This window comes from Anopheles ziemanni, chromosome 3, assembly GCF_943734765.1.
Source record: "Anopheles ziemanni chromosome 3, idAnoZiCoDA_A2_x.2, whole genome shotgun sequence".
NCBI classification, from domain to species: Eukaryota; Metazoa; Arthropoda; class Insecta; order Diptera; family Culicidae; genus Anopheles; species Anopheles ziemanni.
In genome coordinates, this window is record NC_080706.1 from 30,668,370 (window position 1) to 30,687,633 (window position 19,264).

Sequence of the window (19,264 nt, forward strand, 5' to 3'; positions counted from 1 at the left end):
ACTCGAAGCGTTTGACTGTTTTAATCGTTTCTTTTGGATTTTGTTACTTCCACTTAACAGGTAGCTGATTGTATTCTGTCATAAAAGTATTAACGATTAGAACTAATCCATCTGAAATTACCAGACTTACTCCAAAAGGGTTTTTGTGTCATTGATACTTTAAAAGTATCTATACATCTTGTATTTTATTATTCCATTCCATTTTTCTTTGCACCCTGCATGTTTTATTTATTTTCCCCCCAGAGTCGCACAGTTCGCCAATTTTACTCTTCCAAAACAAAGATACACATTGCGGCAGATTCCACGATGACTTATAAGGGGATAACTTTCTGCCGACGCAAAAGGCTCATCTGCTTGTTGTTTTTTTTTTCTTTTAATATATTTTTGCCATCTCAATGTAGGTCAGCGGAATGATAATTTCCCCCATCGTGTTGGGTGGCAAAAGCCGGATCACATGGAGACAAATCACAGTGCACATGTTTTCCCGCAATGTCCCATGCCGGCCGGGAGAGTTCGATGGCAAACGGTTTTGTTAGCTTTAGTTTTAAATGCTTTCCCCGTTGGCTCGCCAAACGGGTCCAATGCAGATGCAGAAAGGAAAACAAACAAACCCCGTGCCCACCATGCCCGAGCGGAGGTGCAGTGCACTCGTCATTCCTCATTTGCAACGCCACCAGCAATTCTCCCTCCCTCGGCGTTATGTGTGCGTCGTCCGTGAGCCCTACCTTGAGAGCATCGGACATTTGCCATCAACCGGCTTTCGGTGTCGCTGCAAAGAAACTGCAATCTCACAAACCAATCATATCCGTTTTATTGCACAAATTGCATCATCATCAACAGCAGCAGCAGCAGCAGCAGTGGCGACAACATCAACATCGCTCGCCATCCAGGCCACCGGAACTGCAATCGAAAGCACTTTCCAGCTGACCTTCTTCGGTTGGGGACGAACGCGGGCAATTTATGCTCGCTCATTGCGGAATCGTTTAATTTCCTTATGCACACAAATCACGAACCTTCGGTATCGGGCTTATCAAATGGTACTGGCCCACTCCGGGAGTGTAGGACAGGATATGCGGAATGGGAAATGCAATCTCCCCGGTTCGGATGACGATTGGTTTGGCCGCGGGTATCATTTTGGACATCAAACGCCACCCCCGTTCGCTCGGCGTGGATGAGTTTGCCGATTGCTTACTCTATCGGGGAATAAAAACAGATTTCGATACGGTTGGAAGGGGGATGATATGTAACTAATCTGTGTCTTTCTACGAACACTATGTCATGCAGATTAATGTTTGAGCTGTCTTGAAAAATAATTATCTATCCATAAAATTTTCTCAACAGAACACATTTGTAACATCCTCATGCCGTTTGTGAAACCAAATAATGTTTCTTGTTGCGACACGTGAGTAGCTACAATGTGCTAAAAGTATATATTTTTGCTGCAAAACAGATTGCGTTTGAAACGGAGGGTAAATGAAACTTATCCCTTGGCCGTTCGAACCTCATTGATTAGAAACCAGCACGGCAGCAAAATGCACATTGAAAACACTACACGGCCACCGGCTCCCACACGGTGCGCTGGCCTTTCTGCAAGCAATATAAATTGTCGTCGCCTCTCTGTCAAGTTCATGTTAGCCGCCGTCCATAAAGTGCATTCGTTACACCGCCATCTAAAAAACCAATCGGTACCGCGCCGAAAGGGTTTTAATCCTTATGGCCTGTGGACGCCGTTAAGGAAGGACGGGAGAGAGTGCCCGACGCGGCACAAACAGCAAATATCCCATGCCGCCCCCATTCAACCGTGCGACCGTGCTTTGGCTCCGGAGGCGGAGGAGCAATAAAGAAAGTGGAACGGGGAGGGGCGGAACGGCTACACCAAGATGCCGGCACTGCCGCAAACGTTCAGGGACAGTCCTGGTGACCCGCGCGCAAAGGCTGGTCACCGTCTCGAGACCCGGCCCGACCACTGACCATCGCTTGGATTCACTTTCCGAGGGTTATTTTCGGCCGAGGGTCGTCTGTAGAGGAGGTGGCGGCTGGCGGTCCGTGTTTGGTTTGATTTATTCGACTTGACGTAACGCCCGGTAACTGCAGGATAGTTACCAGCATGTGTGTGCCCCGGCGCTGGTTTGCATTTTCCTTTTCCGGCATCGCGGCTCGAAATGTCCCCGGAACGCATTGGCTTTCAGTGCATCGATTTCTTCGTTCACCTACGATTAACACACAAATTGTGCACCCTCGCGTCATCCTTCGGCTAGTAGTGGAGGGAAAGTTCGGATGAAAGGCACCTGGACATTTGGGGCGCAGCTTTGCAGTCGAACTTTGTCCAGGTACATGTGTTTCTAAATGGAGTTGTCCATTCTAGCGAACTTTCTTCAAACATAACGTCAACGGGAAACCCCCATTCGTTCTTTCGGTCGAGAAACCATGTGCCATGTTCAACATGCAATTGCGATGGATTTATGGATGAATCAGCGTCGTCGCAAGGAGTTTGCCCGGTGGTCCAGTGTGTAGCTATTGCATTGACCGTCACCGGTCGCCCGCCGGGCCGTTCGCTATAGTTGTAGGTTCCGTATTTATTTTATTATTGTCCCTCGTTGAACTACCTCTGTACGTCCTTCTGTACTGGTGCGCGGTTTCCGTTTAGATGATGTCACTTGGAAGCTTGTTCACAAGATATGGAAGTTAGACGGTCGATTAACTTCCTTGGCTTTCTTGAATGATTTATACGCTAGACGGTCTGATTTGAATGCTTACAAACTTGCTAATCGTCAGTGTTGGACAAAAAAGGCATGAAACCGATTCCTGAATCCTTCACGTAAGGTTACGGTGTAAATCGTCAGCCCAAGAATATTACTTTAACCAAAAAAAAAAAAAGCCTAAGAATATTACACTATTGAAATAGAAATTGAAATTAAAATTAAAAAAGACATTCCGAATATAAATAACAAGCACTTTATGGCATTTTTTCCTAATTGAAACGATCGTTGGAAAACGTCTCCGTTCGGTATCTAAATTTTTTTTTTTGTGTTTCTTTACAAACATTTGTAGACTTGTTCTATCTAATCAAACTGTAGCTGAACTTTGGACTGATTTGGTTGGATACAATCACTGATTCCAACAACATACTGCAACCTAACATTGAGAGTGATTTGTACAGTCCTACGGATACCTTCAACGCCCAAGGCCGTTACCTTTCGGGGCTTTCATGTGACAAGCTTGTTGCAAGGAGTTCACCTCCGATTGCCCACCAGGCCCATCCATCGCCCGAATGATACAACTCCGTTCGCAACGACGATTAACCGCTAACCGCAAAATGTCAATCAATAAAGCATATACCTTCCTTTGCCATCATTTTTTTTTTGTTTTTACTTTTTGCTTCTTTCATGTTGCTCCACAGCATAGAACCCGCCCCGTCTAGCCTAGGCCTAGGCTGTGGTCGCAATCGATCGCGCTGCACACCACCGGTTAACGGATTGCAAACCGCAGCAAAAACATCTGACCACCACGGTGTGGGTCCGGAGGAAAGAGAAGGTAGTAGGAAAAATAAAAAAACACAATCTTCCACCACTACCACCGCAATTGAGCCCTCCCCCGCCCGACTTCCGCGGGGTCGGACCGTTTCCGAAGCAGCGAAATTCGGACCACATTAACCCTTGCCGTCCGGTGCAACGGCGTGCGCACCAAAAGAGACCCCAGGTAGAACTGCTCCCCGAGCCCACGGCTCCTTGTGCCCCATGATGATGTTATGCGAGTGTCATTTGTCAAACATCAACCGGATCGAAAATTGGGCCCCTGTCACCGAGTGCGTGGTCATAGTTCTGCGGGGGGGAGGGCGCTTTATGCACTGGTGCTCCATCAATCATGGCGCTTTTTCGTAGGGGGTGCACGTACGAACTGGTCGCAGGTACGTTGGTAGGATTTTCTACATCGAAAACGCATTGACCGGCATGGGCTCCATGGGGTACTCGTTGCAAATTTCTTATAAGTGATCATTTCAATACCTGTCTTGAAGAAAATTGTAAAATAGGCAATGTAAATGCATTATTCACTTTTGAAACACCACTTTGTATGATCCTGCTTATTGAATTTTAGAGGGGTATGACGTTTCTAGAATTTTTTTTTTCTAAATTTACTCCGCAAAATGTTAGATCTGCTGTTTCTCTCTCTCAATGCTGTAGTATTAGAACACCTAGCCATAACTATTCCAATAAAGTTTTTCTTATTTTTCTCTGCATTTATCTCTTCCTTTAAAAGAATGTTAAAATGAAACAGTTTGAAGATACTCTCTTTTCAAATACCTACTGATTTTTACGGATAATGTTTCACTTTCCACTTTGCATGTGGTCCATTTATCCATTTCCAATCTGTTCGTTTCTAAATATGCTCCTTCTCGTCGAGTTTTAAAGTAGGAGATGGCATCTGAAAAAACGCTACCAGTTTCGATAATTTTTTATCAATAAACAAAATTATAAAGTAAAAAATGTAACAATTAGAATAAAACATCAAACATACTCCTGAAATAATTCGTCTGTGTTCTTGGTATCTTGATTTGTTCGGGGCAAAATAATTTTTAAAATATCCCCTTTATGAGTGTTTGCCCTTGACTTTTTTACATACTTACTAATGGTGCCAAGTGCGGGCCGGTATCATCTTTCCAGACGTCTTTTAGCCAGAAGAAAACAAAACTTTGCGATGCTCGCGAAGACTACCGGAAGACGGGCGACCATAGGGCGCAAATAAAAAAGGAATGCCTACACCGGCCCGGACACGAACGATCATGTGTTGAGCGCAGCGTTCGGAGTTGCTGTTAGGGAAAGCGAGAAAAAAAAGGACGATCAGATGTGCCGTGGAGCTCCGTGGGTGGTGTGGACGCGCGAACACCGAATCTAGCTCTCCCGCAAGCGCCATCTCCATGATGCAACGCGCTGAGATGAACGCGATTTCGACGCGACGTCGCGAGCAGGTGAGCAGCAGATCGCACATCGTTCGCTCTTGCTGGCCCCAACCATCGGGCAAACTAACGCCAGGCGCGGCGGCCCGGTGGGGAGCTGTTGCCGGTGCACATGCAAGCGTGCGATTGCCGTGAGATGGGGAGCATGTTGGCGTCGCCGCAAGTGCAGCGGCCAAAGAGAAGCTCGGCCTCTCGAGAAGCGGACGGAGCAAGTAAAAAGGCTTCATTCCGCAAGCGACACCGCTGCCGGTCGGTTGTGTCGGACGAAGGAGGCTCACGTTGCGTTCGTTCGCTCCGTCGTACGCCGATTTGTCTTCGAGTGCAGTTGGGGTCGTGGCGTGTTTCTTCTACGGGCTGCACCAAGGATCCCTGAGAAATCGCATCTTTCGCTTTACTTTGGATTCCTGATTGCGTGTGAACCGGCCAGTGGGGGAAAGTGTGAAAGGCGCGTGTGAAGCAATTAGGATACGTAGGATTGTACATACCAGTCCGTCCCGTGATAGCGTTCCTTCGTCCTGGCGTGATTTCTTCTCGGGAGCCTTCGAGTGCGGCGTCGATGGCCCTTTTCGGGTACTATATTCACCTGGTGAAGTGAACATGCTTGATTCAGCGATAGCTAGGAAACGCCATCGTCGTCAAGTTCCGGTGGCAGCGGCACACACGCGTGCCGGTTACGTGAATTGATTTGTTAGCCTCGAGGACTGCTCCAAGTACCCTTCCGTGCACACTCTTTACCAGCTTATCAACCTTTGCCCGTTGCGATCTTTGGGCGAACTCTTGTTTTATTATTATCATTTTTTTTTTTTAAAAGAACAACCGTTCTAGGGGAACGTTCTCCCCAAAGTGCGTGGGTGAAGCGAAAAAAGGAAAATTAAATTACCAAGTGCTTGTGCGTACCGCAACGTGGCGCGATGGGTTTCAACATTTGACCGGCAAAATTGCGGAAGTTTCTCAGTTCGGTGCGGAGTCGACCCCGTGCACATCAGTTGCAGAGCGATTGCTGCAGGCATTCCGTTGCAGTTGCACCGTCCGTTACCATCTCTTCATCCAGGAGGTTTACGCAATCCTGTGGCGAGAAAGTGCCCTGAGTGCTTCCCTGTCGGTTTCTGTGTGACCGGCTTGCAACTGTGAGATTGACAAAATGTTTTGAAAAACGTATGAAAACTTCTCCATTATAAACCGACCATCAAAACATTGTTCAAAGTTATACTCGGAAAAATTGTGCAAATATACAGAAAATAGCAAATGAACGATGCAAAACAACCTATCTGACGTTAAAACGAAAAACGCATCAAAAATATAACGAGTGATTATTTCTAAAAACAAGTCCATACTACACCGGTGCTAGACAAGTGAATTGATCGTGAATTTGAAAGAGTACAGGGAAGAGCATTTCTTTCGCAACAACAAACCGCGTGCACTCGCAACTGCATCTGTGGGCCACAAATAATACCTACGGCCACATAAACTCATACACGCACGTACATACACACGTACACTTAGCCAATAAAATTACATGCAGTGCAGTTGGAAGAACGCGAAGCGCACTTCATAGTAGGTCAAGGTAAGTGATGACTTTCTTTTCGTTTGACCTTACGGTTTCCCATTTTCTTGCTTCTTTGTTGGCTGGATCGTTGGGTTATACGAATCACACACACATACACACACAGGCAGAGTTCAATGAAGGATCATGTAGGTTTTTTGTTTTCATGTTTAAGGATCTTTCTCTTTAAGGTTTCAACATCTTTATTCGCATCAAGTTAATGCATTAATGCAATTGTAATGACGAGCCTTTTGCCTTTAACTGAACTTTTTTTAGCTTTGTTGAAGATAAGGAAATTATTTTTAAATTTTTTGCAAAATTGTGCTCATTTGCTCTATATGATTCCCATTTTATTGCTCTCTTTAGCAATTCATCGATGAACATAGTTACAGTTAATCATGTAGGTTGTTACACAATTTTGACGATAAAGTCATACCACCGATAGCCACACGCGTTAAGAGATAAAAAATGCATTGCAACTGCTTACGATGCTTGTTTACCGTACAACTGGAAGTAAACATTTCATGCTGCATACCTGATCGTTCGAATTGCATGTAGGTTTAATGTTTTCGTTTAAAGTATTTCGTAAGAGTAGATAAAAAAGGGGGTATCCCTTAAACTGTGCCAGTGAGCGAAATTCGACCAGTAAAACGATCGGGTTTTTGCCACACTAAAGGGTGCTCGGGGGGAAGCATTCGGTGTGGCAACGCAAGGCTCGAGGTCGAGCCCTTCAGAGGCAAGTTCCTAGGATTCCTGTTTCCAACCGACCCTTGTGCCCGTTTCCTTTTCTGCTTTGCTACCATGTGTGCGGCCATGCGAGGAACGGAACAGGGGACTATTAAATTTAACCTTTTTCACGCGTTTAGTTCGAGTCCGAGTGTTTGATGGGTATCGTTTTATGACTGTAAAGCTGATACGGTTTATTTCTTTTTTTATTTGAACTCGATCTTGAATTTTACAATTCATATTCCTACTCCCCTGCCCGTTGCACCACGCCATGCTGCCGGTAGCATGCTTGGTAGTTAATGATGCAATTTTTATTTATGCTGCACGTGCACGTAGGAATTCTTCAGCAAATGCCTCGTTAACAAAAATTCGATAGCACATGGGTTTGTTTCATTGCCGTCCTGACTGATTTCTATTTCGGTGAAGGATGACATCCGAATGATTCTAATTTAAGCCTCTCGTGTGGTTCTTACGTGAATTGATTTATTAGCTACGAGGATGCAAGAGGATCAGACACAGTTGAAAAGTTTTAAATACCAACTCTCTTCGAAAAACCAGCCTCAGTCTTTGTAAACGTTAAGATAGTGTAAGGGCTGATTCATTACATTCCACGAATGGTTTAATGTTGATTGTTTCACTGTTTATCTTTCAGATGTTCCAAAGCAAAACACATCTCTTGCGGCTAGTAATAGTTCAGCACTTTTTCTTCTACATTCCGATTGCCGTTCTCGCCGGCAGTCTGGCAACTATGAACGGCACCGACTATCTGCTGATTGCACGATGTCGATCAAACTGTACGTACGATAAACAGGTAAGCATGCGATACTTTAAGTTACACGTGTCAGTGCACGAGGAGGAAGTGGATTAATCAATATTCTTACAGAAAGAAATGAATTGGCTTAGTAAGGCACTATTAGCAAATTATTAAGCTGCTGGGAAATTAAGTTGCATAATTCTACTATTTGAAAGTCATAACACATTTTATTTAATTTAGTTTGAATTTAATTAGTTTGAACGAAACGGAAAACAGAAAACGATGCAAAAAACATTACCACCAATTCGTAAAATTAAAAGTTTTACATAATTTTCCCCAATTTTCAGTGTAACAACAAATGCGTGAAGAACTATCTGGAAAATTCGGCGTACAAAAAATATGGCGACTGTCCACCGAAACCACCGAGCAAGCTGGACACCATATGCCTCAACACGTGCGACGGTCTGGACTACAAGTGTCCGGGCGTGGAACGGTGCTGCGAGCACTCGTGCGGCCAAAGCTGCCAGACGCCCCAAGGGCTGGATAAAATCAAGGGGCTGCCACCGGTGCCGTTCCACGTGTCGCTGCTCGAGAAGGGGCGCAATTACCGAACCGCACGGATTCAGTGGGACATGAAGCTGGAGGAGGAACCGAGCCCGACGTATTACGTCGTCGAGTCACGCTTCCACATCGGCAAGACGTACGCCGAGCACCGGATGGAGAACGACTGGCAGCTGCATATGCCGGGCAGCTTCATCCAGGACAATCTGGGCACGCTGAAGCGGTACATCGGCGAGCTGAAACTGAAGCCCGGCCGATGGTATCAGGTACGCGTGGCCGCTGTCAATGAAATGGGAACCCGTGGCTACTCGGTACACTCGCAACCGTTCCAGCTCAGTAAAAGTAAGCACCGGGTAGATGAGAAAATGGAAAACATTCACTTTATCGCGGGGTTTTCTACGTTGCAGGACCGAATCCACCGCAGCCACCGAAAAGTCTCACCGTTGGTCCGCTGGTGCTGAACGAGAACCGAACATACAACTGTCGCGTTTCGTGGAATCTCTCGAAATCGGATCTTCCGGTGGAGAAGTACAAGCTCAGCTGGAGCCTTTACCTCAACTATACCGGCAACCGCTCGAAGACGGACAACTCTTCGCTGTTCAAGGAGATGGCAACCATTACGGCGGTAAGTGTTGAGGTGCTGGAACCCGGCCGAAGATCTCCTTCGATCACCGACTCGATTGTTCCGCTTTTCCACAACAGCCTATCCGACACTACGACATCCAGGGACTGCTGCCCAATCGCTACTACTATCTTCAGATCCAAGCCATCAGCGTGTACGGCAAGGCACGTCTCAAGTCGGCAGCCAACCAATTGCTGGTGAACACCTCCAGTCCGCCTGGCCATGATGGCGTCGTTAATCTTGACAACCTGCTCATGGGTGACGCAGCCTACCGTCGACCCAAGGCACATCCTGGCCTGAGGGAAGGGTCACAGCAGCTGGCAGGCCGTGTCGGATCAGCCGGTATACCCACCGGAACGATCCGGCATCAGTTTGTCCTGCGCAAAACTGGTCTGACGGTACGGCTCAGCTGGTCCGAGAAGGGCTTCGGGCGCTACCGTGTACACATGTGTCGTGGAAACCGTGACTGTTTGATGACGGCTTCACGAGGGAACGGAACCCACTCCTGGCACGATGTTGTCCTGCGGCGCAATACGTACGAGTTCAACAAGCTCGAGTTTGACACACGATATACGGTCGGTGTGCGGATAGGTGGCCACCGACGTGGTCCCGGGTACGACATTGTTCGAACGTTTGGCACACCAAAGTGCGAGCAGATACCGAGTGACGAGCTGGCCAATGTTCTGCCGGCAAATTTGCCCCCGGAGTGCAACGTGTGAAATAAAATTCGGTTGACAGTTAAAACACGGAACGATAACTTCGTCACTGTGCAATGCAGATGTAGAACGTTTTCAGAGTTATCGTCGATATCTGTTTGATTGCTCCCGCTGTTCCATAGTAGTGTCTCCTGTTTTCCTATTGCCATCTGAATTACCATAGATCAATTGTGCTGCCATCGTTAGCGTGTAACCAATTTTTTTTAATATGCAGAGAGATGTCTAGTTGAAGAAAGTAAAATAAAATATTTGTGATTATACATAGGCATGCTAGAATGCTATGATCGCCATTATAACTGTTTTCTTTATTTTTATGTTCGATGTGATGTCATCGACCCTTCCATTCGTAATTCGTACAAGATACACAGCATGATGACGCCATCGCCGACCGGTCTCGAGCAAGGTCGCGTTCATACCCCTTTTATTTGTGTTTCTCATCGTTGGATGTAATGCGAGTACAATTTGCTGCTTTTTATAAAATATCTTGCATTTATTTAGCTTTTTAAGCGGACAATACATGGTTCGACAGATTAGATGTGAATGAGCTACCGCTAACTAACGTATTACACTACAGCTTCAAATAAAAACGGGACGTAAAAGTAGGCAACAGTATAGGATTAACCTCTGATGGCATTTTATAGTAGGCTCGATGCAGTTTTTCATGTACGTTGGTCTAAAAGAAATTTAGCTGCAATGTCATTGAACTCGTCGGCATAACGAAGGTGAATGTTATGTTTGCCATCCGGGAAAACGTGTAAGCTTCAAAGAAAAGAAAACAAGGTACGGTATTCATCTGGTGACACCCCCAATATAACGTAATTTAAAACTTACTCTGAGTTTTTTATGTTATTCAATAAATAAGGCACGTGCTCGGGAACGATCATCGGATCTTTAGCGCCATGTACGATCAACGTAGGGGCAGAGATATGTTTCAGTTTCTCACTGCAGATATCGCCTTTGCGTTCGTGATAGATACGTAGCAATCCGTCCACCCACGCTGACCACAGCTTTGGAAAGCCCTCAACGCCATAGACCCGTTCCATCGGTTCGCGCATTCTCGCCGACCATTTCTGTACATCTCGGATGTCTAAAGAAAGCAGGTGAAGCATCAGTGAGCAAAGAGCGCGGTATTTCCATGTGACTACATACCTTCGTATATCTTAGCCTCTGTATCCGATATGTAGGAATTCGATCCCCAAATAACCAATTTGTCCACTCGCTTCGGCTGGGTGGCGGCCAATATAAGCCCGGTAATGCCACCGTCACTCCAGCCCAGCACACCGTAGCGTTCGAATCCCAGCTGCTGCATAAGCGTCCCAGCTGCGGCGGCGTCACGCTCGTAAAAGTCGACGGAAAATGCTTTATCCGGTGGCCGCGATTTCCCATAGCCCGGGGGGTCCCAGGCAATCACCCGGTGCTGCGGGAGAAGCTCGGGAAGTCGCTCGATTTGCGGCTTGAAATCCGTCCATGCCGTGCCGAGTGCTCCGGGTAGCAGTATGACACCGCGCTCGCCCGCCCCTGCTTCGACGAAGTGTACGACATTGGAACCGATTTGGAGCTGGCGTTCCTTCGCCACCGGAGCCGTGTTGCACATCGAACGCGCTAAACTACCAACCAACGGTAAATGACGACGCGACGGTGACAACGGAAGTGTTGTTCTGATGAGTACTTCCAGATGCCTGCTGCGGGCGATGCTCGCAAATAGACGCATCTCTACGATGTTTCGTCCGGTTCTGAATAATTATTCCCAGTAAAACGGCCGGAAGGCACTTCGAGATTGATTAGCCGCGAGTGAAATTCTTTCAATGTGACTTTTTGCATTGTTTATTTTGATGTTAACAAAAGGAGAATAATAATCGTAATTCGTTAAGAATCTTGACCGACGCCTAACCAGCTTTGCATGAAGCACCTCGGTTAACGGCACAACAACTACCAACACACGTCGCGGATTCTGTGATCACCAACACCAACACCACATCTCGCCCGACGCGGGCGAAAACTTGAATTTGCCAACGGTCGGAACTCGGTTCGTTTTACCGCCTCTTGGGTTTTACCACCATGTAAATTGCCGGAATTCTTGCTGTAACTACATGACAGCAGCAAAAAATTAAATTTCTATCAACTGGGCGGTCTAGCCCCACTTAGAGACAAATACTCGAACAGACCTCGAAGAGGTCAGTGTGCGAGAAAGAGCGCGTTTCGCCCGACGACTTTCGGGAGCGAATTCGCTTTTTCACCAAACCAATTCGCCCCAACGTTCGGTTCGCGCGGCGATTCGAATCATTCGAGAAGAAGTGGTCCTCGCGAACGGACGTGTCGTCGCGTGTCGTTCGTATGTGCAAGTTATTTTATTGTGCAGACTTGGTGTGAAATACACTGAATTAGGTGTAAAACGTGACTTAAAGGTAAGTTTGTTGCAAAGGGACATCAAAAAGGGGGAAAATTAAGTGGAAAATGTGTTTTTCGGTCGTCTTAGCAGGGACGCCCCTTTGTGGAACGCTAGCGCTCCGCGAAGCAGGTTAGCCGCCATATTTCTTTCTCACCACTCGTGTCGAGTCGGTCGAAAAATCGATGTCGAGAAAATGGCGGCCTAATGTAGGTGTGCTCGATTTCTGGCAGATGTTCGAAAGGGAATTTTTCGAGGAATGCGAGTTAACAAATTTCGAGTTCTTTTGCCGCTATTGATCGATTGTTATGATGCTAAATACGACAAATAGGAATTGGAATTTATTTATCGCTAGATTTTTTAGAATATTGCATCTTTCCAATTATAACATGAAATGACGCCGTGTCAGGGGACGCTTACGTCATCACTCGCGTTGAACTATTCGTTCCTTTGGAAAATATAAGCTACTCTTCCAAGCCGGTCAATGGGAAAACTAATTTAGTGTAGAATTCAAACCACGCCTTGGTTTGTCGGTGGATTCAAGCCAATTTACAAGCGTTTTCTTGGGTTCTTTTCAACAGCTACCGTTAATTGCTTGCGAGCGGGAAGATAGCGTCGTCCAAGATGGCGGACGACGAGCAGTTCTCTCTGTGTTGGAATAATTTTAACACAAACTTGTCAGCGGGATTTCATGAATCGCTGCTACGGGGCGATCTCGTGGACGTGACGCTTGCTGCCGAGGGTCAGTTAGTGAAAGCACATCGGCTAATTTTATCAGTATGTTCGCCATATTTCCGGAAAATGCTAACGCAAGTGCCCGCAACACAGCACGCATTCAGTAAGTATCAATGAAGCTTTTTATCTTCTTTTTTTTTGTTTCAAAACACATTCAATGTATGAGCCCAAACTCTAATTCTATCTTATGTGTTCTGTACAGTTTTCCTTAAAGATGTCAGCCATTCAGCGTTGAAAGATCTCATACAGTTTATGTACTGTGGGGAGGTAAATGTGAAGCAAGACGCCTTACCCGCCTTTATCAGCACAGCCGAGGCTCTGCAAATAAAAGGACTGACGGAGACGGTGAGTGAAGATGATGATGAAACTGTTTGATCGGTCGGGACGCTGTTTGCTTATACAATGTTCGTTTTTACGTTTTATCCTACACACAGGGAGACAGTGCTCCAGCTCAACAGTCTCCTGCCAAAGAAGTAATAGCTGCACCACCGGCGACAATCAGCGTCCCTATCGCTACCGCCACCGGTGGATCTCCGCGGACGAAAGTACAACGTACCCGAGTACACTCCTACAAACTCGAATCGGAAGAGAGTGGTGATGACAAAGTACAAATTCAAGCCGGATCCTCCCACCATGTCACCGCGCAGCAAGTTCAGCAGCAGACGCAACACACGACCACGCAAAAGCGCACCCTGCAACAGCGTACCGTAATACCGATCCAACCGAGCAAGCGCACGAAATTGTCCGTCGCCTCTGTCGAGGCATTGGAAGCACCGGAAGCCACCCCGCAGGTGCAGACGGTGCAAATCGTGAAGCAAGTACTGGAACCGGACTACGTAGAAATACCTATCGAATCGATCAATGCCAAGGCTGAACCGGAATACGCGGACGAAACGGGAGAGATCGAAACGGTCGAAACGGAAGCGGAACAGGAACACACTCTAACGGAACACGAACAGTCGGTCGAACAGGAACAGGCAGATGACGATGGAAACTACGTTGAGGACGAATACGCTGAGATGGGCAAGTTCGAGGAGTCTTACTTCACCGAAGGAGAGGACGCGAAGGCTGGCGCATCTGGATTCGGAGACTCGTACACATCGGACGGTGGCACTGGCACGGAACAATCGGCACAAGGTAGGTGTCTTCATCATACTGGTATTGGTGGGCAAGAAATCAGTGGCGTCGGCATACGATTCTCATTGCTTAGGTCTATAATAAGTTCGTAAGACCTTTCGGGAGATTGATCTTTGCTTTCCTTGCGCTCTTTTGGTACAACATATCTTTTATCAGTTATGCTACTTATAACAGTAGTTTGAAAATGAATGATTAATGCCAAGGAAATTCCAGGGGAGTCGCTATTTTATTTTGATTTACTATTACTAACAGTTTTCAAGGTATCTTCGGCGTACAAATGACGTGTTTTCAAAGCGAACATTACTTTCGTGGAAGAGTATAGAAACACGCAGTGTATGAAATACGAAAATTTTCTTTTTGGGTAGAACTTCACCCTTGTTTTGTTAAGTGTGTTTTATTCTAAAATGATCGCGAGTGTGTGAAATCATCGAAGTTGATGATGTGTGGTGAAGAAGAACTTGGATGGACAATTGTGGTGCGGTTCCCGGGAATGTGTTATCAAAAAGTGCTTTGTTCTATCAGTGCAACGGTCAGTGCAGGAGATGCAAAGAATTGAAAAGAGGTAACAACATGTAAAAGGTATGTCTCAATATTATTTTGTTTTTGTTGACGACTCCCCAGTAAAGATCAATCGTTAATGTAAATGTATTCGGTATAAGAGGATTGCATTGATAAAAACGAAACGAAGAATTGTTTATGCAATGAGAATAGACACTGGCAATACTTTTTTCTTGGAGCAATTCTGAAGGATTGCAAGCAGAGAAGGTACGTTGACAACTTTTCATCTACCCAGACTTGCTGCATTCTTCATGATTTGCAATGGTTCATTAAACCACTGAATGGATTTATGCTACACTATATTTTAAATAATATCAAATAAATACACACTATATGCCTGTCAAAACGCGGAAGTCGGTAATGCGCATATCAGTTCGCCCTAAAGTAAATTCGTTATTTGATATAACAGATCGGTTCGGTATTCGGTAGGCACGCTAGAAGACTTCCTTCGCGGTAAAAAATATAGCTTTTTCTTGTTGAAGGGTCATTTGATTACGATTAAAAGATTAAAAACGATTTAAATGTGGGCGTAAGAACTCGTGTAATAATTTCAATCAAAATGTTCATTTGGTTTTCTAATGTCCACTCAATTGATTTGTTTTGCCTTTACTATGTAGCTAAACGGTTTAGTAAGAAACGAAAGTTGGAAATCGGTACGAGAAACGCATTATTACGGTTGTCACCAAAGTGAAATTAAAGTGCGATGCCTTAAGTGGCATGATAAACTGTGAATACTGTTGGTAGGTAAGTATAACAAGACGCTGCAAAGTTCCAGTCAACGGTTTCCCACGAGAAGGAATTGGAAGAACATATAGCAGAGAATTTCGAAAATCTGGTCCAGGGTTTTCGTAGGTAACAAAGGTAGCAGGTGGGTATAATCTTTATCTACTATTACTATTAGTATTTAAGTAGTTGGTAAAACTTAAGGTGGATACCTGAGAAAAATCGTTCGCTCCGTGTAGTTTCGCCTCGTCCTCAGCCGCGTATCTATTGTTAAATGTTTGCATCAGATGATCTTTCAGCTTCAGCTTTGGTTTATCATTTCATAAACAACGATCACATTTACTAAATTTGACTTGAATTATTTAAAAATTTAAAAGAATTTCACTTCTCCTCAAGCAACAAGATCATTTGATGCCAACATTTAATTACAGATGTTTGCTCAAAATGCTGGAATAATTCATGATATGAACACGTAAGTATTGAATAAACAGTATAAGCTCGAAAGGACCATAGAGTAAGGAAGGAATTTGAACTATTTCGGCGAATATTTAAATTTAACGAAAATTTATTGATTATGGAAACAAACTGCGATTGAGCAGTGCTCAAAAGTTTCTGCGTTTTATGATCCATGTTATTTTGTTCCAAAAACGGTATTGGATTGTTGAACACTGAATTGGCTGTTGCCGGGTTTTTTTTTGTTTTTTTTTTGTAGCCCACGCCCAAGCGGTGTACAATTGGTTCGTAATAAGCGATATTGGAGCTATTCTATCAAATATAATTATTCGCCATTGGAAGCTTTCGTACCTCAAGATATTTTGAGTTAGGTTAGGTTTGGTCTCATTAAATTAGTAGTTTTAAAGTCACGTAGTATGCATAGCTATGTGATTTAAATGTTTGCCGTTCTTTCCACAACTATTTTCAATATGTCGTGTGGAAGGTTCAAAGATGAAGAAAAATTTTTAAATTCGGTATTGGCAAAATGTTAAAAAATGTGGATTTCTTAGTTTTTCTTCAATTAGTTGACGAGAGATACGGATATATGAACAAGATCAACTGTCGTATCAGAGTATCTTTCAAATGAATATAGGACTTTCCAGATCCGATCTATTGTGATTATTTAAAATTTCGCACACTGAATGTGATGCGAAGTGTGATAATTTTTGTTTAATTTTAGTGGTTGATGTGTTGTCGAATCCAGCTGACCTCGCATAACTAAGTACCGGAGAGAGCTAGAACTGAACGTGAATGACGTTGAGATCTTGTGCATTTTCTTCTGGAAACGTATATTTTTAAGAGGAAATACACTGGCGATGAATGCATTGCATAGCAATTTTGGTCTTAGCTTTTCATTTCGCAAATTCCCTCACACATTGTATTTCTTCCACATATTGCCTTGGTTATGTCGCTCTTTGAACGCGTCAAACTCATGCCAAGTTTTGTTTTTTTTTTTTTTTCGTTGCATCTGCATGTCCATTTATAGATTCGCTATCGATGCAATTTTCCAAAACTGCTGATGCTTTGCCATCGGTAACCATAGAAGTTGGAAATGCGGGGAAACAAGGCACTATTCGGGTCAGGAAAGAGCTGTCGGCAAACCCGTCGTCTCCAACGGAGCGAATTCCTAGCGATAGCAGTCCTGCTGGCCGGGTGGCGAGTTGGTGCAAATCGGAAATATCTAACGGTCCGATCGATTCGAAAAAAGTTGAGGAAAAGAAAGCGCAGGTACCTGAGCAGACCGGTTCGATACCAAAGTATCACGAGCTGCGGAAAAACTATGGATCACCAGCAATGCGAGGTAGATGCATTTCTTGCTTCAATCAGAGCATGCTCCAGTCGGAGAGACAGCCGAAGACTAAAACCAAATGGGTAACCACATTTTGTCACGATTGTCCCGATAAGCCTTACCTGTGCATCCTGTGTTTCAGTAAGATACATTGCAATAAGCTGAAACCGGTACGAGGGAAATTATAATATTCGCTAAATTACGTACATATCCATGTTAATGTGGTCCATATATCGAAGTTAGGGAGTAGAGATAGCTTCGGTCTTTCACTTATTACCAAACCATTCCCAACACGCACTGGTGCGATCCTTTATTTAAATCATTCCTTAAGGCGATTGCTTTCAAAGAAAACAAATGAATTAACTTTAAAAGATTTGATAAAACCAGTTCATAATCTCTTATTAACTCGGTATGGACCGTACAATATTGGTATTAAAATGAATGTTTCTAGAATCGATAGTACTTCAGTTGCGTAATGAATTCTAATCCAAGAATCTCAAGAATCAATTGTAAAACGTTGTACCAAAACAAGACAAGTAGATTAATTTTGCGAGTATACCATTGGTACTCTTTACATTTGGTGTAATTTCTACCTTTTGAATTTGGCGTAGAACCGTAGTGGTCAATCTAAACAATACGGACTAATGAATTAATAGTACAACCGTAGCGGTCAATCTAAAGTGCAGTTTATTGAGGTGCCTTCTCGTTTCATCTATTCGTATTTTATTTTCAAATGTTGAATTAGTTATATTCCTGAATAAAAATACATAAAACAATCAACTGATTAACTTATCGTAAGTGTGTAAACTTTTCACGAAAGTTGAAAAATCCGAAATAAAGCCTTTTCTCTTAGTTGAATCATCTTGTTTGAACGGGATTTTAGTTTTCTTCTAAAAAACACATGGGTTTCCGTATACACACCGCTTTCACAGGCGACAAGCAATACAGCATGCCATTCCATTTTTCCTTTTTTTTCGCTTGATGCGTGTTCATTTTAGGACGGTCGTCCTCGGATCGAGCAATTGCTCAGCCCAACAATAATGACAATGCCGTTGACTTTGTCGCAAAAGGATCAGCCAGTCGGCGGAGAAGAGTCCTCCCGCGCGCAAGAAACCAAACGTCGTCGATGGGTAAAAAGGCGCAATCATCGTTCTCGGCTTTCGGTTCGCACTCTACGACGTCCCTTGTCTCTTCGGAAACGGTCGAACCATCGGAAGCGCACGATTCCGGTGTGGTGAAGTTCATACGATCGCAGAAGAAATGCGCTCAGCTGGTGTACGGTGGGTACATCTACAATCGTAAGATCGTGCAGCAAAATGGACGCACCACGTGGCGCTGCTCTGATCTGCTGAAATATCGCTGCAATGCGACGTGCGTCACCAAACTCAACCAGCTGGTCAGCATACGCCGGGAACACCACCACGAGAATCATCTGAGCAAAATCTGTACCAAGTCCCTGTTCGACTACCCAGAGGATCTCGAGGAGTATCTGAATATTTACACGCGCGATCCGATCGATGCAAGTAACCAGGTGGAAGTGATAGATGCCGGCGCCGAGTACAAGGTTGTGCTGCGGGATAACGGTGGTATTAACCGTTTGACCAGGGAAATGATGCATGAACAGGAGGATCACGTCGAGGTAGAAGTCGAGGAGGAGGACGACGATGATCATGTAGAACAAGATTAAGAGTAAAGTACTAAAGACGATTGCGCCATTGAAAAACTATGTGTTCATACTATCTGTTACCGATTGTTCCGAAGATAAGAACACACATAATAAGTATTGTTTTATAGTAATGAGTTCGTATTAAACTCGTTATTCTTTTGTATGTGTGTAGTAAAGTACAATAAATAACTAGTCGTCGAAAAACATTGTAAATATAGTCCAGATTGTAACATAGAACAAACAGAACGGAGATAGAATCTAAAAGATAGAAAAATATAATACATTCACAATGCTTACGAATCATCCATGACAGTTTAATGAAAGAAATTTAATTTATACAGTAAAGTTGCTTAAAATTTGGTTTATCCTACCCTTCTACGCCTATTTCATGATTCTTTTC

The 19,264-nt window shown here is 44.4% G+C and overlaps 3 protein-coding genes across 22 annotated transcripts in view; 2 read left to right on the forward strand and 1 right to left on the reverse strand.

The window, feature by feature from the left end:
* Positions 1-7,875: 7,875 nt before the first annotated feature.
* Positions 7,876-9,879, forward strand: LOC131284520 (anosmin-1). Its single transcript, XM_058313379.1, has 4 exons — positions 7,876-8,034; positions 8,325-8,880; positions 8,946-9,163; positions 9,241-9,879. Exons 1-4 carry the CDS (start codon positions 7,876-7,878, stop codon positions 9,877-9,879), a joined length of 1,572 nt encoding a protein of 523 aa, XP_058169362.1.
* Positions 9,880-10,471: 592 nt separating this feature from the next.
* On the reverse strand, positions 10,472-11,655 carry LOC131287519 (valacyclovir hydrolase). Its single transcript, XM_058316579.1, has 3 exons — positions 11,026-11,655; positions 10,708-10,963; positions 10,472-10,635 (listed from the first exon to the last, which is right to left on the reverse strand). Exons 1-3 carry the CDS (start codon positions 11,585-11,587, stop codon positions 10,536-10,538), a joined length of 918 nt encoding a protein of 305 aa, XP_058172562.1. The 5' UTR covers positions 11,588-11,655; the 3' UTR covers positions 10,472-10,535.
* A 1,192-nt stretch (positions 11,656-12,847) lies between these two features.
* Positions 12,848-19,264, forward strand: part of LOC131286106 (modifier of mdg4-like) — a 51,978-nt gene continuing 45,561 nt past the window's right edge. For 19 of the 20 annotated variants that reach the window (XM_058314977.1, XM_058314978.1, XM_058314991.1 and 16 more), the window contains exons 1-3: positions 12,848-13,100; positions 13,200-13,342; positions 13,432-14,134. In XM_058314977.1, coding sequence (XP_058170960.1) covers positions 12,887-13,100; positions 13,200-13,342; positions 13,432-14,134 — 1,060 coding nt within the window. In that variant the 5' untranslated portion in view covers positions 12,848-12,886. Of the gene's footprint in view, positions 13,101-13,199; positions 13,343-13,431; positions 14,135-16,895; positions 17,422-19,264 lie in introns of those variants that run through there. The other variant, XM_058314980.1, reaches the window with a different exon arrangement.

Bases quoted from the DNA above. Each gene is read 5' to 3' on its own strand.
- LOC131284520 (XM_058313379.1), top strand. From the start codon at position 7,876: ATGTTCCAAAGCAAAACACATCTCTTGCGGCTAGTAATAGTTCAGCAC. The intron at 8,035-8,324 runs GTAAGCATGCGA...CCCAATTTTCAG, and splicing joins ACTGTACGTACGATAAACAG to TGTAACAACAAATGCGTGAA. The intron at 9,164-9,240 runs GTAAGTGTTGAG...TTTCCACAACAG, and splicing joins AGATGGCAACCATTACGGCG to CCTATCCGACACTACGACAT.
- LOC131287519 (XM_058316579.1), bottom strand. From the start codon at position 11,587: ATGCGTCTATTTGCGAGCATCGCCCGCAGCAGGCATCTGGAAGTACTC. The intron at 10,964-11,025 runs GTATGTAGTCAC...TGCTTTCTTTAG, and splicing joins AGAGGCTAAGATATACGAAG to ACATCCGAGATGTACAGAAA. The intron at 10,636-10,707 runs GTAAGTTTTAAA...TTTTCTTTGAAG, and splicing joins AATAACATAAAAAACTCAGA to CTTACACGTTTTCCCGGATG.